Below are 24,128 nucleotides of genomic sequence, written 5' to 3' on the forward strand. Positions count from 1 at the left end.
ACAAGGTCTACATGTGGCCTCCCCCCTGGGGGACGGCCAGCGGAGAAGTGGGTGAGGGAGACGTGGGATGGGGTAAGATATGATAAAATAATAATAAATTATAAATTATCAGGGGCTCGGGGGGAGCGGGAAGGGCGAGGGAAAAATGAGCTGAAACCAGGGGCTCAAGTGGAAAGTGGGTGTTGTAAGAATGATGAAGTCAACATATGTACTAAAATGCTGGACAGAGATGACGTATGTACAGATTGTGATGAGTTGTATGAGCCCCTAATAAAATGATTATTTAAAAAATAAAAAAAAATTTTAAAAAGGATCTCTTCCATTAGGTTGGCCAAGTAGTGTCTTCCAAATTTTTGGCATAAATGATTGAATGCTTCAGTTTCTTGAAATATTTCAGTTTGCAATCTGTCAGTTTCTGAGGCTTTGTTTTTTGATAATGCCCTTAGTGCAGCTTAGACTTCTTCCTCCAGTACCATCAGTTCCTGATCACATGCTATCTTTTGAAAGGGTTGAATGCTGACCAGTTCTTTTTGGTACAGTACCTATGTATTCCTTCCATTTCTTTTGCTTCTTCCTGCATTGTTCACATTTTGCTTATAGAATCTTTTAATATTGCAACTCGAGGCCTGAATTTTTCTTAAAGTTGTTTTTTCATTTTTAAGATATGTCAAATACGTTCTTCCTTTTGTTTTTTTTAACTCCAGGATATTTGCACACTGCATTATAATACTTTACTTTTTCTTCAGGAGTTGTCCTTTGAGATTTTCTGTTCAGCTCTCTTATTTACCACTTCTTCCACTTTATTTAGTTTTTCTATGATCAAGAGCAACTTTAAGAGTCTTACTAAATAACCACTTTGATGTTTTCTTTCTTCCCTGTCTTTTTAATGACCTTCTGATTTTTTTTTCATGTATGATGTTCTTTATGTCATCCCACAACTCCTCAGATCTGTCAATAATGTTCAATGAGTAAAATTGTTAGAAATGTTCTCAAAATTTAGGCAGGATACACTCAAGGTTATATTTTACCTCCTGTGGACTCTTTTAATTTTCAACTTCAACTTGAACTTACATATGAGCAACGGATGGTCTGTTCCACAGTCTGTCCCTGGCCTTGGTTAGACTGCTAATATTGAGTTTCTTCTTGTCTCTTCCCACAAATGTAGTCCATTTGATTTCTGTGGATTCCATCTAGAGAAGCCTATGCGATAGTCATCTTTTGTGTTGTTGAAAACAGGTGTTGTTGTCGAAGAAGTCACTGCTCTTGCAAAATTCTACCAAGTGATCTCCAGCTTCATTTTTATCACCCAGGCCATATTTTTCAACTACTGTCCCTTCATCTTTGTTTCAAACTTTTGCATGCCAATCTCAAATATTCATTGAGTACATTTTGAACAATTTCAAATTGAAGATGTTCGTAAAATGCTTCAATTTCTTCATCACTAGATTTAATGGTTGGCTAAAAAATTTGAATAGTTGAATCAACTGGATTTCCTTGTATGCTTATAGCTATTATCCTGTCACATACAGTACTGTGCTTCAAGATACGTCTTGAAATGTCCTTTTTGATGATGAACATGAAGCCTTTCATTTTTAATTTGCCACTCCTAGCCTAGTAAACCATATGACTCTGATTTAAAATGGTCAATTAAGATTGACCAGTCTATTTAGATCAATTTAGATTGACCAGTCTATTTAGATCTTTATGCATTCCGTTCACTTTTAACAACTTCCGATTTTCCTAGAGTCAAACTTCATAACTCCAAGCTCCAATTATTAATGAGGTTTGCAGCTGTTGCTTCTAATGTTGGGTCATGCCACATCAGCAAATAACGTCCTGAAGGCTTTATTTCACCCATATCATTATGGTTGACTCTATCTCTTGAAAGGATGGCTCAACCTCAGTCACATGAGTATTTTAAGTTCCTTCTGCCATGAAGGGCTCAGCTTCTTGAATTAATAATGTTTTGCTGCTTTTCATGTGGCTAATTTCTCCAAAGTGGGCAATCTGAAGTCATAATTTAACTCGTGTGGACTTGTTCCAATTTTCTTCAGCTTCAACTTGAACTTGCATTTAACTGATGGTCTGGTTCCACAGTCAACCCCTGGCCTTGTTTTGGCTGATGATATTGAGCTTTTCATTGTCTCTTCCCACTCACTCAAACCCAAACTCACTGCTATTAAGTTAATTCCAAGTCAAAGTGACTCTATAATTTGAATCAATTTGATTTCTCTATGTTACATCTGGGGAATTGCATGTGTTATAGTTACTATTTTTAATGTGGAAAAAAGCTATTTGCAATTGAAGGGGTGTTGCAACATTCTCTCATTTGGTCTACAGCTTTGTTTCTATCACCATGGCCATATTTTCCAGCTATTTTTTCCTCCTAGTTTCCAACTTTTGAATCTCAATTGCCAATAATTATCAATGCATCTTAATTGTATGTTTAACTTCAGAATGAAGAAGTTACATAAATATTATCCTATCACAGACAGCAGATACTTCAATATCGCTCTTAAAATGTTCTTTTTGAGTAACGAATGTGACACCATTCTTGAACTTATCATTCCAGGTATAGCAAATCATATGATTGTTTAACTCAAAATGGTCAGCACAAGTCCATTTTGGATCACTAATGCCTAGATTATCAATTTCACTGTCTCCATTTCATTTTCGACAACTTCTAATTTTTCTAGATTTATTCTCTGTAAATTACACATTCTGATCATTAATGGATATTTCTAGCTGTTTCTTCTTATTTTGAGTCAGGCATGCCACATCAGCAAACGGCAGTCTCGAAAGGTTTACTCGATCCATGTCCTTAAAGTTAATTCTGCTTTGAAGAGGCAGCTCTTCTCTACTCACATTTTGAGGCATCCCAACCAGAGGGCTCACCTTCTGCATGGTATCTGACAACATTCTGCTGTTATTCATATGGTTTACAGTGGTTAATCTCCCAAAATGCCTGACCTGTTTCTCTCTTCTAGTATGTTCTTAGGAGAGCTATAATAGCATAGTGTGTTACATGCTCGGCTGCTATCTGTCAGGTTAGCAGCTGAAAACCTCAGCCAAAGAAAAATGACGTTTTTTTACTCCAAAAAAGAGTTACGGTATCAGAAACCGACAGGGGCACTTCTATACTGCCCTATATAGTTGCTATGAGTCAGAAATGATGCAATGGCAGTATAAGCTGAGTCTGTTCTTTAACTGGAAGTTCTGTTAAAATCTATTCACCATTAGTGGTCCTGATGGTATCTGAAATACTAGTAGTATAATTTCCAGAATTATATCCACATGCAAGCCACCACAGAACTGACAGATGAGTGGTGGTAACATCTAGTTAGTGACACCTATTTAAGGGTGTCAATATTTTAACTTCATATAGCATTGTCATGATATTTGAGCAGTTTCCTCACCTAACCTAACGCATAATTTTATTTTTTGAATCCAAGTCAGAAATCAAGTTTTTTCTAAATAAAAGTTTCTGGGGCCTACTTGTGTATGATAATCTACAACAATGCAAAAAGCTGCTTCTTAAACCTAAATGCATTTTCGATTTTTAATCCCATTTCAGCATCAAATATAGATTAAACACTACTTTAGTTATCTGTTCAAGAGATATAACCAGCTAATATCTTTTGCTGTTGCCATAAACAATACAGAATTTTAACATTTCTTTCGCAAACTGAGGTTTTTCACAATGTAAGAGGGTAAATAAAAAAGTGTCCCATCTATGGGTCTGGATCATATACATATTTGTTTATTAGTTTTTCCCCAAATAAAATGTGCCTAAACATGTCTCTGCAGTCAGAGCATGGCAGAAAAGTTCTCTCACTACAACATTTACCTTGCTTGCTTGAGTGTGCCTTCCCCCAAAGGTCCAGTCACATTATCTCACAGAAGGGCCACATGGATGGAACAATGCACTCAGGGTACAGAAGAGCACTGATAAACACACATTTCCCTATTTCTTTAATGCTTCCTTCCCTGCACGATTATGACCTCAGTTCTACCTCACAAATCCTGCTAGAATGTTTTATAGACATTGGTACAAATACGAACTTTTGATACACAGAATCCAGGATAGAAAAATCCCTTAGAAACAGTAATAGGAGTAACAATTCCATGAGGGTATGAGAAGGGAAGTTGGGGGCGGGGAGAAGGACTGATAACAATGATGGCAGTATAAACCCCCTCAAGGGGGAAAAATATCCGAATTGTATGTGAAGGGATATATTGGATGGTGTAAGATATGTAATAATAATAATATATTAAGGGTTCATGAGGATGGTAGGGTGTGGGAGGCAGGGAATTAAGAGGAGCCAATATTAAAGGGATCAAGAAGAAAGTAAGTGTTTTGAAATTGATGATGGCAACATCTATACAAGTTCACTTGATATAACTGAGTTATGGATTGTTATGGATATGTAAGAGCCCCCAGTAAAGTGATTTACTAATTTTAAAAAAAGTTCAAATTAGTAGATTCCCAGGGGATCTTCTGGGCCCAATTAAATTCAAGGCAGAGAGGTCAGCTCAAAAGGCTATGACAACTATTTTGGGGGGGCTCCTAAAGGAATGATCTTCATAGATTTTCTTGTAGAACCCAGTAGGTTTATAAAGAAGTAGTTTAAGAAAATTGCAAACTACACTGCTAAAAGAAGGCCAGGAAAGTTGGGTCAAGAAATCTTTTTCTATCACGACACTGCACCTGCTCATTCTCCGAGGGTAGCAAGGATTTCCTGAGGAAATCAGTTAGGATACCTTACCTGTCCAGCCCACAGCAATGATTTTTCATTTTCAGATTTCTTTTGTGCCCCATTTCAAAATACAGCACAAGGAACATAGATTTGAGTCCCTGAGGAATGTCAAAATGGTGCAAATGGTATAAATCAAAGAATGTAGAATTCTCCGAGGAAGAGTTAGAAATAATAAAGATGCTGCCTTCAGAAGCATATAGACCTAGTTGAGTCTATAGTTGAGAAACAATAGCTTTACATTTTGATATTTTTGTTTAATATTTCTCTGACTATATAGCAAAACTTTTAACTTACCTTTATAATTTCATACATATATGTTTAAAAACAAACAAACATAAAACTCAAGTACCTTTTGCTTTTGACTTTCAACTACATAAATTTGGGCCTCAGTCATATGTTCCTGGTAAAGTTTCTGCAATCTATCCAGCTCCTGAGATACAGTCTGCCAGAGTTCCACTGCCTGGGTTTTTTCCTTTAAAACAAAAGCATTTGATTACTCGCGATTAGTAAGCCATTGCATATTATAAATGAGCCACATTTATTTTGTAGACAATAATTTAAAAATAAAAATACGATGTGTAAAAATGGATTGTAGTTATGTCTTTTTGATATGAAAATATACTAGAAATAATTTAAAGAACAACCTTTAAAGAATCCCCTACTTTGCAATTTTAAAAACCTTAATCCTGGATAGGTTTAACTAATTCTCCTTGTTCCACAGGGAGCCCCTGGGTGGCACAAGCGGTTCCTATATTGGCTGTTAACTTAAAAGTGGGAGGTTTGAGTCCACCTGGGAAGAAAGGCATGGTAATTTACTTCCCAAAATAAGTCATTGGAAATAGTTTTACTCAACATGTATGGGGTTCTTATGAGTCAGAATCAACAGAATCAGTCCTTGTTCTACAAGAAAGCGATGCTGTGTGTCACGGTCAATTATAGAGTAGAATTGCCCAAAGGGTTTCGCAGCCATTATCTTCATAGAAGCAGATCAGAAGGCTTTTTCTCCTGCAGAGCTGTGGACGGATTAAAAGTACTGACTTCCAGTTCACAGCCTAGTGTTTAATCAGTGTGCCACAGCCTCTTCACGAAAGTGCAAGCTTCTGTCAAACAGAATGAAACACACACCCAAAGCAGAAGACAAAATAGATGACGGGACCTCCTGAAAGGAAGAAACTTACGTGCATCAGAGGTTTCATTAAAGGGTAAAAAGAGAACCCATATACGTACTGGAGAAAAAAACGTTCTGGAGCATCTTATCGAACCAGGGACTCCTCTCCAAAATCTGTATACAACTTTAACACCTCAACAAGAAAAAGTCAAATAGCCCAATCAGAAAATAGAAGACACAAACAGACAGTTCACCAAAGAAGACATCGAGGTGGCCAATAAATAAGCATATGAAGAAATGCTTACGATCAGTAGCCATGCAAGAGTTGAAAATCAAAACAACAAGGAGAGACTATCTCACTCCAGAATTGACAGCCAAGTTTTAAAAAGCCTGAAACAATAAACGCTGGAGAGGGTGTGGAGGGATTGTAACCTTCATACATTGCTGGAAGGACTGTAAACCAGTACAACCAATTTGGGAAGTGTATGGCACTTGCTCCAACCATTGTGAATAAAAATACCAAATGATCCAGCAATCTCTCTACTTGGAAGATGCCTTAAAGAAATGAAGAACATAGCACAAGCAGATATATGCACAGCCTGGTACAATTTATTCACAATAGCAGAAGACAGAAACAATCCAAATGACTATTCTCAAAACCAACTCCTTGTCATTGATATTGTTGGATATAGTTGCTGGTTTCATTTCTTAAAACAGACTGTGTAAGTAGACAAAGCATATATTTCTTTAACACTCCCTCCCCCCCAAAAAAAAGTTCCTCCAGATCCTGCATCCTTCAAACCTAAACTAGTGCTATGAGTGGCTTAAAAATAAAAAAGGAGGAAAAGTAAGATTGAAATGGAGTTGGAGTCTTTAGTGACAAACAATTCATCTCAAACAAAAAATATTTTTGCTATGGTCAGATAAACATGGTTTCCAATTGTGACTGCTATAGGGAATTGTAAGTAAGTTATTTTACCTCATTTTGCTTTGGTTTTATCAATCATGATATAAAGATGTCACCAAAACAAAAAACTCACAACATCAAGTCAATCCCAACTCATAGGGACCCTATTAATTGGACAGGGTAGAATTGCCCTGTGAGTTTCTGAGACTGTAACTATTAAAGAAAATAGAAAGCCCTGACTTCCTTTCATGGAATGTCTGGTAGCTTCAAACTACTGACCTTGCTGTTCACAGCCCAGCACATAGCCACTCCACCCCCAGGGCGCCTTGGGTGGAAGAATGAATAAGTAAACGTTGGTATACAGACACAGTGGAGTACCACACATTGTTAAAGAATGATGATGAAGCTGGGAAGCACCTCATGCCATCAGTGGACATGAAGGATGTTACCTTGGGTGAAGTTAGTCAATCACAAAAGCACAAATACTGTATGAAAACACCGGTATAAAAATCAAGAGAAAGTTTCAGACCCAAAGACACAGACTTTGGTCGATACCAAGGGTAGGAGGGGGAGTGGAGAGGAAATAATAGGCTAGATGATAGACAGGTACTAACTTGAGTAAAGGGAACATAATATCCTCTAAGAGGGAGATGGGCAAAAACAGTGAGGCAAGGGGGGCACAGGGCAAGTCATTGGGAGGTTTGCTAAGTTGTTAAGTTGCTGAATGCAAAAATGATGATCTGTTAGATAAAACCCCACCTAATTTGTGGTAAAAAGGTTTTTTAAACAGACAGTATAAACCTTAAAACTTCTGTGGAAGAAAACACTCTCTACAAAGTACAAGATATTTTTATTAGGAGTAGTAAATATTTATTGCAGCGATTTAGGAAAGTGCAGAAAAATAAATAAGAAAATAAGATCACTTATTTTATAATCTGATAGTAAATATTATAACTCCTGGATGTCTATAAATGTGGCTCAGGTGGGGGTAACCCTTGGAATGTTTTCTTTAAACAAAATTGGGAATCATGTTTGTATTGTACCGATTTCTCTTGGCATTTTATAATAAAATATTTCTCCAGTCATTAATTACTCTTTCAATACAAGAACTCCTAAGATACTTTCAGGACTCCCTGAGGTCAAAATTATATTACATTTTGAAGACATTTTTTGCCCTTTTCACTCTCATCATGTATTTAGTTTTCTAAAGGCAACATTATGTATGACATTGTTATCCCTCTACTAGCTGATGAAATAAATATAATTGTTTGAATTTCAAATACAATAAATAGCAATCAATTGACCCTCTATATTCACAAGTTAGGCAAACTGGTCGAGTCAATGGAAAATATTCAGGTGGGGGCACAAAATTAAGTTGTCAAAGGAAATACTACAAAGGCTAAGATGTAGCAGTGTAAAATGCTATTAACATAGCATTTATATTGCATTTAGATATTATAAGTAATTTAGAGTTGATGTAAGCATAGGGTCCCAAGTTTATTTGGCTTACTGCCCCTTTTCAGAAAAGATAAAATAAAATTACTCAGTACCCCTTTGGCAACGAAAACTTTGTGTGCTACAGTCTATAATCCAGGATAAAGTGTAGGTGTCTGCTCTTGCAGCTCTCCTAGATTGTTCCAGTTGTCCCCAGGGGTCGGTATCAATCACTTTGGGAAACACTGATCTCAAGTATACAGGAGTATGTGCTAGGTTATATGCAAATACTACACCGTTTTATACAACAGGCAGATTTTGCTAGCTTCTAGGTAGAAGTGTCTGGGAACCAATCCCCCACAGACACCTATGGATAACTGTATGTAACTGATAAAAACAAAAAGCTTTTATGAAGTCCAGAAACCAAAAAGTTTGAGAGATTCTAATCAAGAATTTTTATGAAGTCCAGAAACCAAAAAGTTTGAGAGATTCTAATCAAGAAGGTAGAGACTCTTATTATTTTTTAGAGAAGTAAAGACTAGGTTTAGGTAACATGCCTAAAGTCCTTCCACAAGTTGTTGAAAGTACTGGGAAGGAAACCTCTTCTGCTTAGCTCCAAAGTCCAAAGTTTTGTACCCCAGGTCACTGCTAATCCCCCCTCTTAGTTTTAGAAAGAAGGAGGTGGGTAGTGTAATGAAGAGAGATACATTTTCAGGATCATAATGATATATATTTAAATTAATGTATGCATATAAGTTTCAAGTAAACTATAGTTGAAGTGTAATACTTGGAAAATGTATGTATCATTAACTTTTTACAATGTGTGTACATCCATGTAGCCAAGACCCAGTTCAAGATATGGGGCATTATTACTAGTACCCATAGCCAAATGTCTTTCTTGTGATCTCTTCCAGTCATTAGCCATTCCCAATAATTATTACCCTGACTTCTGACACCACAGATTAGTTTATCCAAAATGTACATACTTTAAAACATTGTAAACAAACAAAGTACCTGGAGCCAGAAGACTTGGCTGAATGATCAAGTACAATTCACTTTATTTCCTGAAGACTGTTTCCTTCTCTTTGAATGATCAAACACCAAGTCTCATGCCAAAAAAGGTTGTCCCCGCCCCCCCAAGCCTGTCTGATGATAAGAACCACTTGGACTACCAGCTGGAACACCCAGTTTTTCCTGCAGCAGGGGTTCTCAAGGGCTTAGCAACATCAGCAACATCTCAGAATCTGTATATACTTGGCAACAATGTTTGTATTCATAATAAAAAGTGAGGACAACTATAACAAGCTTTATCACTTGAGGATATCATCAGAAACCTTCTAAATTGTAGAAAATCAAGTGTAAATAATTTTGTTACCATGCTATTACTACTCATGTTTTAAATTTATCTTTATTTAAAATATAACTTAAAGATTGTGTCACTCACCTGATGGACTAGTTCTAATTGTTCTCGAAGGTTTCTGACTGTTTCATCATTTGCATACATATCATTTCCCATCTCTGTGTCAAAGGGCAAGCCCTCTAATTGCTTTTCAACAGCATCTTTTAATTCTCTATGTAGCCTTTAAAACAACAGTTAACAAAAATAATAATCTCAATTAATTTTAGTAGCACCAATGAGCATTTGAGTCCATTAAAAATAAATATTTGGATTAAAATCCTCCTTTACAAAAAGTTTTTTAAGTGGGCTTAAATAAAAAATTAATCAGCATTTAATACTATGTTATGAAAACTTAAAAACATATTTTATAATAATAAAAATGCTTTAAATTGGTCATTAATAATACAAGAATAATTAAATTTGTCTTAGTAAGATTTAAATTCTTTCAAAGGTAAAACTCAGATATGACACTTTATTAAATGATAAAACAGACATTCAGGATATCTGTAGATTATGATATGGATTTCATCTGTTGAGGGTCGTTCTCTTTTACACTGACCTTCAGACTTACCAAGTATGATGTCCTTTTCAGGGATATGTCGCACCTGATAACATGTCCAAAGTAGGCGAGATAAAGTGTCATTATCGTCGTTTCTAGTTTTTCTTCGTAGACAGATGTTTGTTCTTCTGCCAGTCGAAGGTGTTCTCAAGACTCTTTACCAACACCATGATCCAACTGCACTGACGCTTCTGCAGTCTTCCTTATTCGTCGTCCATCTGCCACATGTATGTGAGGCAACCGAAAATATCATTTCTTCGATCAGGGGCGCTTTACTCCTAAAAATGACATCTTTGCTCTTTAACATTTTAAAGAGTTCTTGGGCAGCGGATGTGTACAATATAGTGCATCCTTTGATTTCTTGACTACTGCTTCCATGTGTATTTATTTGGATCCAAGTAAACTGAAATCTTTGACAACTTTAATGATGTTATTGGTCCAGTTTGTGGATTTCGGTTTTCCTCCATACTGAATCACAATCCATATTGAAGGTTGTAGCCCTTGATCTTTATCAGCAAGTGACTCAAATCACTTTCAGAAAGCAAGGTGTGTCATCTGCTGTCAGAGGTGGCTCATAAGCCTTCCTTCGATCTTGATGCCACATTCTTCTCTTTCATATCATCCAGCTTCTCGGATCATTTGCTCAGCGTACAGAGTGAAAAAGTACAGTGAAAAGATGTAATCCTGATGCACTGTTGCTGATTTTAAACTATGCGGCATTCTGTTTAAATAATTGCCTCTTGGTCCATGTACAAGTTTTGCATAAACACAATGAAGTGTTCTCAAATTCTCATTCTTTTCAAGGTGATCCCAAGTTTGATATGCTCCATGCAGTTGAATGCTTTTGCATAGTCAATAAACACAGGGAAACATCTTTCTTCTATTCTCACTTTTCGGCCAAAATTCAGCTGATGTGGTAAGATACCTCTTGTTCCACCTCTTCTTTTAAATCTGGCTTAAATTTCTGGCAGTTCTTCGCCAATGCACTGCTGCATTGTTTTTACCTACCTTCCGAAAAATTCTGCTTGCATGTCTTATTAATGAAAGTGCTCAATAATTTTTGCATTCTCTTGGGGCTCCTTTCTTCAGAATGGCCCAGGTAAATGTCTTCCAAATGGTGTCATAATGTCATTCCACAACTCAGAAGTCTTCTTCAGTCATTAGTTTTCAATGAATCAAATCTGTTCTTGTTCCCTAAATTCAGATGGGATATACTCAAGGTGATATGTTGGCTTCTGTGGATTTATTTTAATTTTCTTCAACTTCAACGTGAACTTGCATATGAATAATTGAAGGTCTGTTCCACACTCAGCCTCTGCCCTTGTTTTAGCTGAAGACATTAAGTATCTTCATTGTCTTTTTCCTGTGTATTAAATCTAGTGAGGTTCCCATATATATTGCTGTTTATGTTGCTGAAACAAGATATTGCCAATGAAGAAGTCATTGGTCTTGCAAAATTCTATCATGTAATCCCAAGCTTCATTTCTATCACCAAGGCTCTGCTTTCAAATCGCTCATCTTTCCTCTTTGTTTCTAATTTTTGCATTCCAATTTCTAATAATCAACGAACCCTCATTGTATGCTAGATGAATTTCAGACTTAGAAGTTGGTAAAATTCTTCTATATCCTCACCACTGTCTGTAGTAGCTGGTGTGTTAATCTGATGCGTAGTTTTGTTAACTAGGCTTCCTTCTGTCAGATAGATATGAAATATTCTTTTTAATGATGACTATGACGCTACTCCATTTGAATGTGGCATAGTACACTCTGTAATCGTCGGACTCAAAATGGAAAATACCACTCCATTTCAGCTAATGCTTAGAATATCAATCTTTAGACATTTGACTTCATTTTTGATGACTTACAATTTTCCTATATTCATACTTAATAATTATACATTCTGAATATTAATGGATATTTTCAGCAATTCCTTCTCAGATTGAGGTGCACCCCATCAGCAAAAGTCCCCAAAGCTTCACTCCATCTCCAGCATTAACACTGAGAAGGCAGCATTCTGCTGGTCGTATTGTGAGTGCCCTCCAACACCAGGGGCTCATCACTTGGCACTGTGTCTGACAATGTCGTGCTGCTACTCACGACGGTTTCAGTGGCTGACTGCTCAGATGTGGACAGCTATGTCCTTCTTCCTAGCCTGTGCTTAGTCTGCATATTACAGAATCCCTAAACTACAAACTAAACTCACTGCCAACTCCTAACAATCCTATATAAGGTATCTGAGAATGTAAATCTTTATGGAAGCATATAGCTTCTTCTTTCTCTCATGAAGTCGCTGGTGGTTTGGCCTGCCAATCTTGTGACTAGTAGTCTAATGTCAGCCCACTGCTCTTCCAGGGCTCCTGAAAGACTGCTTGGTATTGCTTACTGCTAATTTTAATCATCAATGATACATGATATAGTGGTATGCTACTTAAATGCAATCATTCTTATATGATACTAAGAGTAAAATTGTTTTGTCTTTCTATATTAAACTACATTATTAATAATAGAGTCAAGCCATTTTCGATTTTGGCCCTTCTTTCCTATATTACTTCATTTTCAAAAAAGATATTATATAGGTTCACAAGTACTAATTACAATAGTGTAACTCAAACACCAGAAATCTGGACAAAATTAGTAATGAAATCAACAGTGCGTGCTTATAGCATCTGCGGACAAATCCTTGTACTTCAAAGCATTATTGCAATTGGGTAAAAATGACAACGCTCATTAAAGCACATTGATTGCTGTTGTTGTTAGGTGTAATTGGGTTGGGTACAACTCACTGTAACCCTATGCGCAACCCAGCCCTGTGGTCCTGCTTCCCTGCCAACCTCACAACTGTTTCCCTGTTTGAGCCCTTGGTACAGTAATTGTGTCAATGCAGAAGGTTCAATAAGTAAAAACAGTAGCATAGAGTTTTAGCCTTGCAAATCTGTTGAAAAATGTAAACTAACGACCATTTATTGATATGGACTCATTACACCCGTCTTGGGTTTCTGGGGCGTACATCTTTAGGGGTGGAGACAACCTCACCTTTCTCCTGCAGAGTGGGCGGTGGGTGTGGACTGCTGACCGTGTCCAGCAGCCACCAAATGTAAACTGAGATAACTAAAAAGGGATTTTTTTGTTGTTAAAACAATCAATAGGGGTAGCTTTACAAAAAATAAGAAGTTTCTGTAGAAACACTTCACAAAAATTTTAGCGACAGTTTTGTTGGTGCCATCCCCCTCTGACTGTGACCCAGTGTGGTCTGCACCCATTAGTGATCCTAAGAGGGAAAACATATATAATTTAATATCAGAAAGGTCAAAGTTATATCATTTAATATAATTCTATATCAGAAAATGTTTTTTACAATAAATGTTAACTCACAGGTGAAAATTTCCCAGAGATATTATATCCAGCCACTTAACACATTTTTCAAAACAAAAATCTATCTATTGATATTACAAAACTCCTTTAAAACAAAAATAATCATAATTATTAAGATGTATTTATTGAAAGTAAATTATTTTTATTGTTATTAAGTGCTATTGAATCCGTTCTGACTCATAGCCTATGCACAACAGAATGAAGCATTGCTCAGTCATCACCATCCTCATAACTTGTGTTTAAATCTACTGTCGTAGGTACTGTTATCAATCCATATCCTGAGGGGCTTTCTTTTCCACTGACCTCTATTTTAACCAAGAAAAAGGGGGAAAACAAATGAACAAGCTTCTCATAGGAAAATAAAACAACGTGGGTAAGTAAGTATACTAAACCACATTCATTTTCAGGAAAGCACAAATTAAAATCTCAGTGACAAACCATTTAACATTCAGATTGATTAAAACCTAGGAAGCTTGATAAGAACACATGCTGATAAGACAATGGAAACTCATAAATAGCACTAGTGGGAATGCAAATTGGCAAAGTGTGAAGCTTTATTTAACATTATATTGCAAAATTAAAATCATATAACCTATGACCCAGTCATTCTATCCCCTAGAGATTCTGTACTTGTATATGTTATTAAGTGAAAAAAGCAAATACTAGATGCCTGTATGTATATGATATCATTTTTATAAAAGACTAAATAATTTGTTATTTGTGAATATATCTTTGTGAAAAAATAAAACTCAAGGGAAGGACAAACACAGTATTAATATAGTATATACCTCTGCTTAAGGAAAACTGAGGATGGAATAAGGAAAGAAAAATGGATATGTTAGATGCCAGTGTTGGTAACTTTTTAGCTCTTAAGCTGGGTGATGAGTTGGCAGGTTTTCATTCTATCAATATGGTTCATAGCATACATGTATGATTATGTACTACACTATCAATGATTGCTGATATCGTGAAACAGGTCTGCCTTGTTTTCTCAGATGCCACAAGTTTTCCACATTTGACATAGTGCAGTAACCATTTCTTCTTTTCAAGCTTTTTGTGAATTAGGTGAAAGTTTACAAAAGAGATAAGCAGTTTCACGTACAATTACTCATACACATTTTGCTTCAACTCACTCATTGAAACCCCTCACGGCACCAGCACTTCTCACACTCCCTGTGTTTCCGGTTCCCATTCTCGTTCCTTCCTAGACCTCTGACTGGGCCTTGGGTAAATGCTGTCCTTTTGATGTTAAATGACTGGTTATTCTGACACAGGCTTGAGTTCAGTTCCAAATCAGAATGGTGACTGGGGACCCTTGGGTTGGGGGTTCCATCACTCCCTCTGACCCGTAAGCCAGGCCTGGTTTATGATTTTGAGCTCTGTCCCACATTTTTCTCCCATTCTTTCCAGGGCATTTTTATGTGATTCTCTTCAGAGTAGTTGGCAGTGGTGGCCGGGAACCAGACAGTACTTCTGGTTTTAAGGTTGTGGAGACTGATGGCTCCGTGTTACATGATTAGTCTATTGGATTATTTCCATAAGGGTTTTGACTTTCATTTCTTCTTTCATCTGGTTGGTAGACAGTAATAGTTGCACCTTAGACAGATAGCCGTTCTTGAGTTTTCAAGACTCCAGTTGCTACTCATCACAGTAGGATGTAGAACATTGTCTTTGTAAACTATATAATGCCAAATTACCTTTGTGTACCACTGAGACTATGGTTCTGTCTCCCAGGCCAGCAACTCATTTCCCCAATGAGTCTTGGTTAGGTCTAAGCAGTCATCTTTGCCCCCTGTATGCTCCACCACATTCACAGATACATATGCAACAAAGGTAAATGCATATATACATATATCCTCTATCAAACCTGCATATACTCATGGGTGTACTCCCACTCTCATTTCCACACCTGTTTAATCTGAGTAGCTAGACTGTAGTTATTGCATGATGGTGCATAACATGCATAACAGTATCTGCTCCTGTTGCTTTTATCTCCTGAAAATTTCGCAGTGTTTTCTCCTGCCTCCATCATTTTTCCCCAACACCTATTTATTGCACGGAGTCTTTTCCTTCACCTAAGTTAACCCTTCTCTACTTTCCAGAATGTCACCTCTCCTCCCACTCTGCTACTACCTAGTAACCGTCAAAGATTTATTCCTTTTAGTATGAGAACTTATTCTTGATTTTTATACTAATCTTATATAATATTTGTCTTTTTGTGATGGACATTTTACTCAGCAAAATGTCATCCAGGTTCATTCATAGACACGTCATTATTCTTTAATTTTGCACAGCATTCCATTATGCATATATACTTTCACCGAAGAGCATTTAGTTTTTTTCTAAATTTTCTGCTCTTGTGAATAGTGCTACATGGACATTAGTGTGTGTATATCTATTTATGTCCCAGCTATTAATTCTCTAGATATATTCCAAGTAGAAAGATTGGTGGGTCATATGATATTTCTATCCACATCTTTTTGAGGCAGCACCATACTGCTTTCCATAGGATTACACTGTCTTACAGGCCCGCCAGCAGTGTCTAAGGAGTCCAGTAAGTATTTGCTGTTCTTCGTTTTCTTGAACGTTGCTATTAATGCAAGGGAAAAGTGATATTTCATTGTTTTAAATTTGCATTTCCCCAATGGCTAGTGATTATATGCCTTTCTTCATGTGTTTGCAACCTGAATGCTTTCTTTGGTGAAGTATCTAATCATGTTCTCTGCCCATTTTTTTTTAAGTCATTTAATTGGGGGCTCTTACAGCTCTTATAACATTCCATGCATCAATTATATCAAACATATTTGTACATATATTGCCATCATCATTTCCAAAACATTTTCTACTTGAGCCCTTGGTATAAGCTCCTCTTTGTTTCCCCTCTCCCACCCTCGTGAATCCTTGATCAATTATATGTTGTTATTATTATTTCATATTTTATACTGTTCATTGTCTCCCTTCACGCACATTTTTGCTATTCATCCCTTTTGGGGGGCTATATATCCAATCTTGTGATGGGTTCTCCCTTTCTCCTTCCCCTTCCCCGACCATGCCCCTACCCTCATGATAACGGTACTCCCACTACTCTTCCGGAAGGGTTTATTGTCGAGAGCTCTTTATCTGTACCAATGTGTATTCTCTGGTCTAGCCAGATTTGTAAGGTAGAACAGTCTGCCCATTTTTAACTGTATTAATTTGTCTTTTTCTTGTTGAAGTGTTAAAGCTTTTTACAAATTTTGAGAGATTAGTCGATTATTCAATATGTCAATGATAAACATTTTTTCCCAGTCTATGGGTTACTTTCACTGTGTTAGTGAAATAATTTGATGTAATGAAGTGTCTTATTTTCAGGAAGTCGCAGGCCAGTCATCTACGTTTTCTACTACTGTGTGTGTCTCATTACATGTGATCATGTACTTCTGTCATGCATTAGGGTCCCTAAGTTTGTTCTTTTTAAATTTTTTAAAATTAATGATCTTCATAGTTCTACGCTTTGCTTTTAGGCCTTTGATTCAGACTGAATTCATTTTGGTATAAGGTGTGAGATATGGATCCTGTTTCATTTTTCTATTAAAAAATACTCAATATTTCCAGGACCATTAGTTAAAGACACTGCTTTTTCTCCAGTTAATGTGCTTCAGCCCTTTGTCATACATCACTGACCTTAGTCAGATGACTTTGCGTTGGAGTTGCCACTGCTGTTGCCCTGGTCTGTGTGTCTGTCATGTGCAAAAGTATCAGACTGTTTGGATACCCTCCTATTGCTGCCGAATGGAAAAGAACTATGATTTCCATCTCTCACTGGTGTCCCCCTTACAGAAGTGCTGGCTCTCACAGATGTCACAGTACTTATAAAGTGCTTGTTATTTATTCTAACCCAAATGTTTACTCTGTCACTTACAAACAACCTGATAAAATAGGTTGTGCTATTATCTCCAATTTTTAGATGAGGAAACTAAAACAAGAGGTTATATAGCTTGTTCAAAGTCACATAGAGTCAAACAGAATGTCAGGCTCCAGTCTATACCCTTAAACAGCATACTCGATGCATAACATATATACAAATAACATGTAAGAAGAAATAAAAGATACCTGAGATAACAATTAATAAAATGCCTTTGACTTATGGTGTTGGCAAAGAATACTGAATATACCATGGAGTGTCACAAGAATGAGCAAGTCTGTCTTAGACGAAGTACAGCTAGAATGTTCCCTGAAGCAAGGATGGTGAGACTTTGTATCACTATCTCGGACAGTAAGATAATAATTAAAAAACAAAACAAAGCCAAGAGCTAATAGGTCTACCTTTCATTTTCCTTGATAACATTTTCAAGTTGTAGTTTCATCTCACCCGTCTGTTTCTGAAAGTATAAATTATAGTGATAGTGATCAATTTTCCAGGCAATTAGGTCTTCATTAAATAGTACATTCACATACAATTCATGAGGGTCTATGATACTAGTTTACCGACAAGCAAGAATTGGTCTTTACTTCTAACAAGTATTGTTAACCAGGATATATATTTGAAATAGTTTTATAGGCATATACTTCACATATCATACAATTTCATCGATAATCATATTAGGTAGATTTGTGCAATTATCGTTATAATCAATTTCATAACATTTTCTTCTAGTACTAATTGCTGTCAGCTCCCCATTTCCCCCATCCTTCCCTGCCATGCCCCTATCAATACAGTTATGGCTTCTACTTATGTTCGATTTCATTTACAGAAAATCGTCCAAAACAGGAACCAAACAAACAAAAAAGTCCAACAACGACTAAACATAAAAAAACCTCAATCAAAAAGAAAATGGAAAATAAAAAACTGAAATAACTCTAAAATAGGTCAAAAGGGGGATCCAGTAATACGGTATTACATGTAGCCTAACTAATCTGCCAAAACTGACTTTACAGGGCTCTCTCTGTCTAAAAGCAAGGCTAGTCACATTCCTCCATTATGGTCAGGGGGGATTTACTGGAGGCTTAATCCACGTGGGGACGCTGAAAATGGATTTTAGGCTTCCACCATCATCCATCATCTTTTGCAACTGGATGTTCACAATTTAAGCTCTAACACCATTCCCTCCTTTGGATTTGGGCTTTAATATTTACAATCCTGGGATCATGCAGACTGGTATGCTTTTTCCATGGGGACTTAGTTGATGCCTCACTTGGATGGCTCCTTTGAGACTCCAGACGCTATTCTTTCTGATAGCCAGGCACCATCTGGATTCTACACTACACCTGGCTATAGCACCCATATCTTCAGTGATCTCTTCATTAGGGCATCAAGCAGGGCCATGTCATAGAAACTAATTGTTCTGAGATTGAGACCAGAATTAAGTGTGAGCCCCCAAACAACTGAATATTTTAATGAAATGTAGAATCCAATAAAAAACTCATTTTGAACAGAAGACAAGTTAACTATTTTATATTACACATTGCAAGAAATGTGATTCTGATGCATAGATTTTGAAAAACAAGTAAAGGGGACATTTCTTTGTAGGAATGTCATTGTAACTAATACCAGAAGACCTCTAGAGCATTCATGTATCTTAATTAATTAATTTAATTTATTTACCTCAATTTAGGTGACGTCCATATGGATACCTGTATTTCTCTAGCATTTCAAGTGGAAAGATGTTAATTGCAAAATAAAAGAAATAGAGGCTTTCTTAGTTGTCATTCTAGCTGTAATTCACCATCCTTATTAAATATCTAAAGCCAAGCTGTATGATACACAAAGATGGTCACTATTGTCATACACATATTTCAGTAGGAAGGATAGTAAAATATCACTAACTAAAATAGCTACAAGAATAAATATTATAAAGAAAATAAGATAAAGGTATGCCTAGTTCTCTCTGAAGGGATCAAGAGATTGTTGGGATTTCAAGCAGACAAGAAGGAACCTCAAATAGGGAGAAATATGAATAAGAACAAGTGACCAGATATACTAGGTAAGAAAGGCATAGTAGACCTAGACCACAGCATGCACACGGGTACAGAGCTGGAAACACAGGGAATCCAGGAGAGATAACCAATATTGAGAGTAGCCATATCACGAGGGGAAGGGGAAGGGGGGAGGGGAACCCATCACAATGATCTTCTTATACCCCTCTCAGAAAACAGAAAACAGATCTTCTTATAGCCCTCAACAGAAAAGTGGGTAAAGGGAGACATTGGTCAGTGCAAGATGTGAAAAAATAATAATTTATAAATTGTCAAGGGTTCATGAGGGAGGGAGGGAGGAGAAAAATGAAGAGCTAATACCAAGGGCTCAAGTAGAAAGCAAATGTTTTGAAAATGATGATGGCAACAAATGTACAAATGTGCTTGACAAAATGGATGGATGGATGATGGATTGTTTTAAGAGTTGTACGAGCCCCCAATAAAATGATTTATTAAAAAAAGAAAAGAAATGCATAGTAGATAGCTCGCAATAAGAGTGAATGGGCAGGATGGAGGTCAGGAAAAAGGTCATATGAAAATCATATCAACCTGTGCTATGTCCCTTAGTCTTGACTGGGCACTGTCGTTAAAGCAGAGAAACCTGGCCTAAAGAAGCTGGCAAGAGAAGGATGGAAGTCAGGGCTTCAAGCCTTATTTCCCCTGTTTAATCAGAGGAGCTGGTCCAGGAAATCAGTAATGGCCAATTCTAACTACAAATTGGCTTGAAAGATGAACCATTTCCAGGTCCCAGCTGTTTGTGAATCACAATGATTCCAAATTGATTTAATTCATTACCAGATAACTGACAACTGACCATGTAAGGAGTAAAGCGGTGAAAAATAAAATTTGGAAGGCAGGTGAAGCTCATGAATACCATGAAAACTAAGAGGCTTTGTAGTATTAAGTTAAATTTGGAGGGGGAAGGGCCAGCCCCCACCACTACTACTACCTACGGGTTCAGTAAGCACAATTGTACGGTTGATATATATATATATATATATATATAATATTATATTACAGTCATCGAGAGCATGAGAAATAAAAGAGATATTACAATGATGCAGTCAGACACATTACAAGGTAGCATTGCTCACCTCCGTCCCACTTGGTGGTCCTCGTGGGGGGAACCCGGTTATGAGAGCAGGAGCAGCCTTGGGGACGGAGAACCGGGGAGCCTCTCCTGGCCCGAGAGCCAGGGAGGGCCCCGGGAATCGGGGAGAGCCTTCAGCCCCAGAGCTGGGGAGAGCCTTCGGCGCAAGGAGAGCTTCTTCTCTATTGCTAACCACGCATTATATCACTTTAGGGGGCCATCATTACAGAATCACACGTCACAGGAAGGGGCAGTACAATAGGCATACACATTGTAGGAAGGGGATCTATGATAGGCATAAGCTAACAGGAAGGGATGAGCTAGGGGTATGCCTATAGGAATGGGAAGGTCTAGGGGTATACATGTAACAAGATGGTCGGACCTAGATTCACGGTGGCAGTCTAATCTTGTTCATCCTTGGGCAGGTTTGACCTCTTTGGTGTCTCCTACAAGGAAACAGACAACTATTATCCTTATCAGAAGGGAGTGGGCCCTCCTTGTTGCGGGATAAACAGTGGTGTCTGATTGGTCTAGACAGCTGATAACTCTCAGGGAGAATGACCCCCAATCCACTTCTATGACCTCCAAGTGTACAGTCATTCTCAAGCAGCTAAGTCTGGCATATATTTGGGGGAGACAGCTTGGAAGAAATCCTTCTGTTTCCCACAAGGCTTGGATTTTAATGTAATAATTGTCCTCATTTTACATTAAAAAAACCTGATCTTTAGATGATTCAAAAACATGGATGCTTATTGAAATATATTACTCTTGGTCATGCTGCGTACATATGTATTATCAGGTAAGATTAAGGGTTCATCATTATTGTCATATTAAAAACCTTTATTATTAAATATTTTAAAATATTTCATTATTGGAAAATTTTTCAGTAGTACTTCTCATATAATAAAAAGTTCCCTTATTTTTTACATTTCTATCAGAAAATCCTTCATATAAGGAATTAAAGTCATACTTCTCTTCTTTTTAAGATGTATCATTTTGGGGGTCAAGAAGTTATAAGAATTAGTCTTTCGTTGATTAATACCTATGTGAGAAACTAGTCTGAAAAGTGGCTGTTAATAATTTTTTTCCTCACTAAAAGAAGTAGGAACTTATTGTGTCTTGGCCTTTCTTTAACAGTTTCTTAGTTTCTTAAAATTAATTGCATAACCATCTCCATAGGTGAGGGAGAATGTCAAATGAATAATGAAGTTAAAACTGTTAGTAAACAACTTATTCTGATGTATCATAAAAATATAAGCTGTTTCCTTTTAATATAAATAATTATATATTATAACAATCAAACCACTTAAGTATGTCATCAGCTTAAACATTAGAATCCTAAAAACAAGAGCAAAATGCGATTTATGCATAAAGGGTGCTTTCTGCTGTGTTTTGTCTATTTAAAAAATTGAAAGGCATGACTACAATTAGCTTATGACTAGAGGCTCAAAAATGCATAACAAAGACAAGGAAAAGAGCTAATTAATCCATGATAAAACAGAAACTACATTTTAAAGAGATACTGATATTTAAATTGAACCAGGGTGACTTTATAAGCTTAAATATTGAAAAAAATAACCATTTCAAATACAATCAAAGAACTTTCTTTTTAGACAGTTGAAAGAACTTTTGTGTATTGTTTTTTATAAAGCTACACATCAACCCATTGATTTTCCCGTATACATTTACTAAAATAGATCTACTAACCTAAACTCCGGCATTTATTCATTATTCAGATATTCGGTAGCTAGACTTACAAGTACACCCTAACAGCTCTTCCTTGGCCACATCTTCACAAAAAAGTGGGGAAAACAAAGCTCTTTCTGTCTGCAGGATTACTGCAAGACTCTGAGGAAATAATTTCGGAGGATTATTCTTACATAAGTTACTGTATTTTCCACATTCATTCAATTAAGCCAACTCTGCTGCACTTGCCACGGCTGAATTGGTCTGAGAATTATTCACTGAGCCAAATAAAACCATGATTATATTCGCGCTCTAGCAGAGAGGTCACCCCTTTCTGGAGAACCTACCTTCAGAAAGTAACTTCCACTTAAGAAGCAATGTTATTGTATTCCTTCCAGTGTTATCAGAAATGTTAAAATTGAGAGAGGGAGATTTGAAAGATGTCCACAGATCTAAGAAATACATCTCAAATATTAGGCATACTCTAAAATTGATGCTCACGAGACTCATGCTAGTTCTCTGCAAACCGTGAAGGCATCCTAGTCTGAGGTGCCCACTGGAGACAGCGTACTGTTTCTTCTATCCCATTAATAAAGAGGATAGCTTTAAGCCTATGGAGGGAGCCCACAAGTTACAACCAGTAGTGGGATTCCACTGGTTCCCACTGGTTCAGCAAAATAGATACCTAATTTTTTGTTGAGTTTGGCGCATCGGTAGCTAAACCGGCAGTTGTAATCTGGGTCCTCTCCGAGGTGGACTGTTTGGCTGCCGCCGAATGTGGTATCACAAATTCATATTGCTCACTCTCTTTCATCATTAGAATATGCAATGGTGTATTCTAAGTGGCCATGGCAATGTTCATTCTATCCATAGGTATAGAAAATTAGATTAAACTATGCTTGTAATATTTATTTGTTCCATAAAACTCACTATAATTTTGATGAAATATTACATTTTTATTCCCTTGTGCTTGTTACTTCAGTAAACAAAAATATAAAGAGAAAAGGTCAATCAGAGGGTGATATACTGTCATTCTTTAAGCTTTGTGTTATGCCCCAAATTCCCATGAGGCATTATGAGTCAACTGTGCAATTCCTAAACTTGTTCAAGGAGCTATAAATATTGCCACAACAATTGCAGGAAGTTCAGTAGAATTGGAAAGCAATGATTAATACGCTCAGAGAAATCGCTTGTTTCTAATATATCAAACTCAATGACTACTGTCTAATTGGCCTAACTCTAAAGGAACGGGACCCTCCTCCTACAATGAAAGGATGGCTACAGATATATCATGCAGCTGATGATGCTTGGACAGAAGTAAAGAATATTGAAAGTGAGGACTCAAATAAATAAGCAATATGGAAAGATCTTAAATAATAGTTTTATTGTTTTTTATCAAGTATTATTTAATACTCTTCATTAATTTTTTCAAACTCTTTTCTTATAATCTAGTTTTGCATGCCTTTTTAACTGTTCTTATTTAAGTGTTAACTGTATGACATAACAAACTACCTCTTGGTATATCTAAGGCTGGATGAGCAATCTGGAGGAGAAAACAACGGGACCGACAGTTCCAGGGGGACATGGGAGAGGGGGAGGTGGGGGGAAAAGTGGTGTTACAAACACAGGGGCAAGGGAACAACAAGTGATCCAAATTTGTGATGAGGTGGGTGTGGGAGGCCTGGTAGGGCATGATCAAGGGGAATGTAACAAACAGGAAGTGCTGAAACCCTGGTGGGGACTAAGCATGATTAGCGGGACAGGAGGAAAATCAAGGGAAATAGAGGAAAGATCTGGGAGGCAAAGGGCATTTATAGAGGTCTAGATAAAGCTATGTACATATGCAAATATATTTATATGA

General features: G+C 36.9%; 1 protein-coding gene across 1 annotated transcript in view; it reads right to left on the bottom strand.

Moving 5' to 3' along the window:
• SCLT1 (sodium channel and clathrin linker 1) overlaps positions 1 to 21,357 on the bottom strand; it is a 186,256-nt gene extending 164,899 nt beyond the window's left edge. The window contains exons 1-4 of the mRNA XM_004711863.1: positions 21,348 to 21,357; positions 17,842 to 17,947; positions 9,651 to 9,786; positions 5,107 to 5,229 (exon numbers count right to left, since the gene is read on the bottom strand). Of these exons, the coding sequence (XP_004711920.1) occupies positions 5,107 to 5,229; positions 9,651 to 9,786; positions 17,842 to 17,947; positions 21,348 to 21,357 (375 nt within the window). The remainder of the gene's footprint in view (positions 1 to 5,106; positions 5,230 to 9,650; positions 9,787 to 17,841; positions 17,948 to 21,347) is intronic.
• Between the last annotated feature and the right edge of the window lie 2,771 nt (positions 21,358 to 24,128).

Source organism: Echinops telfairi, unplaced genomic scaffold (genome assembly GCF_000313985.2).
Source record: "Echinops telfairi isolate 266 unplaced genomic scaffold, ASM31398v2 ScPeMD7_14;HRSCAF=57, whole genome shotgun sequence".
Lineage (NCBI taxonomy): Eukaryota > Metazoa > Chordata > Mammalia > Afrosoricida > Tenrecidae > Echinops > Echinops telfairi.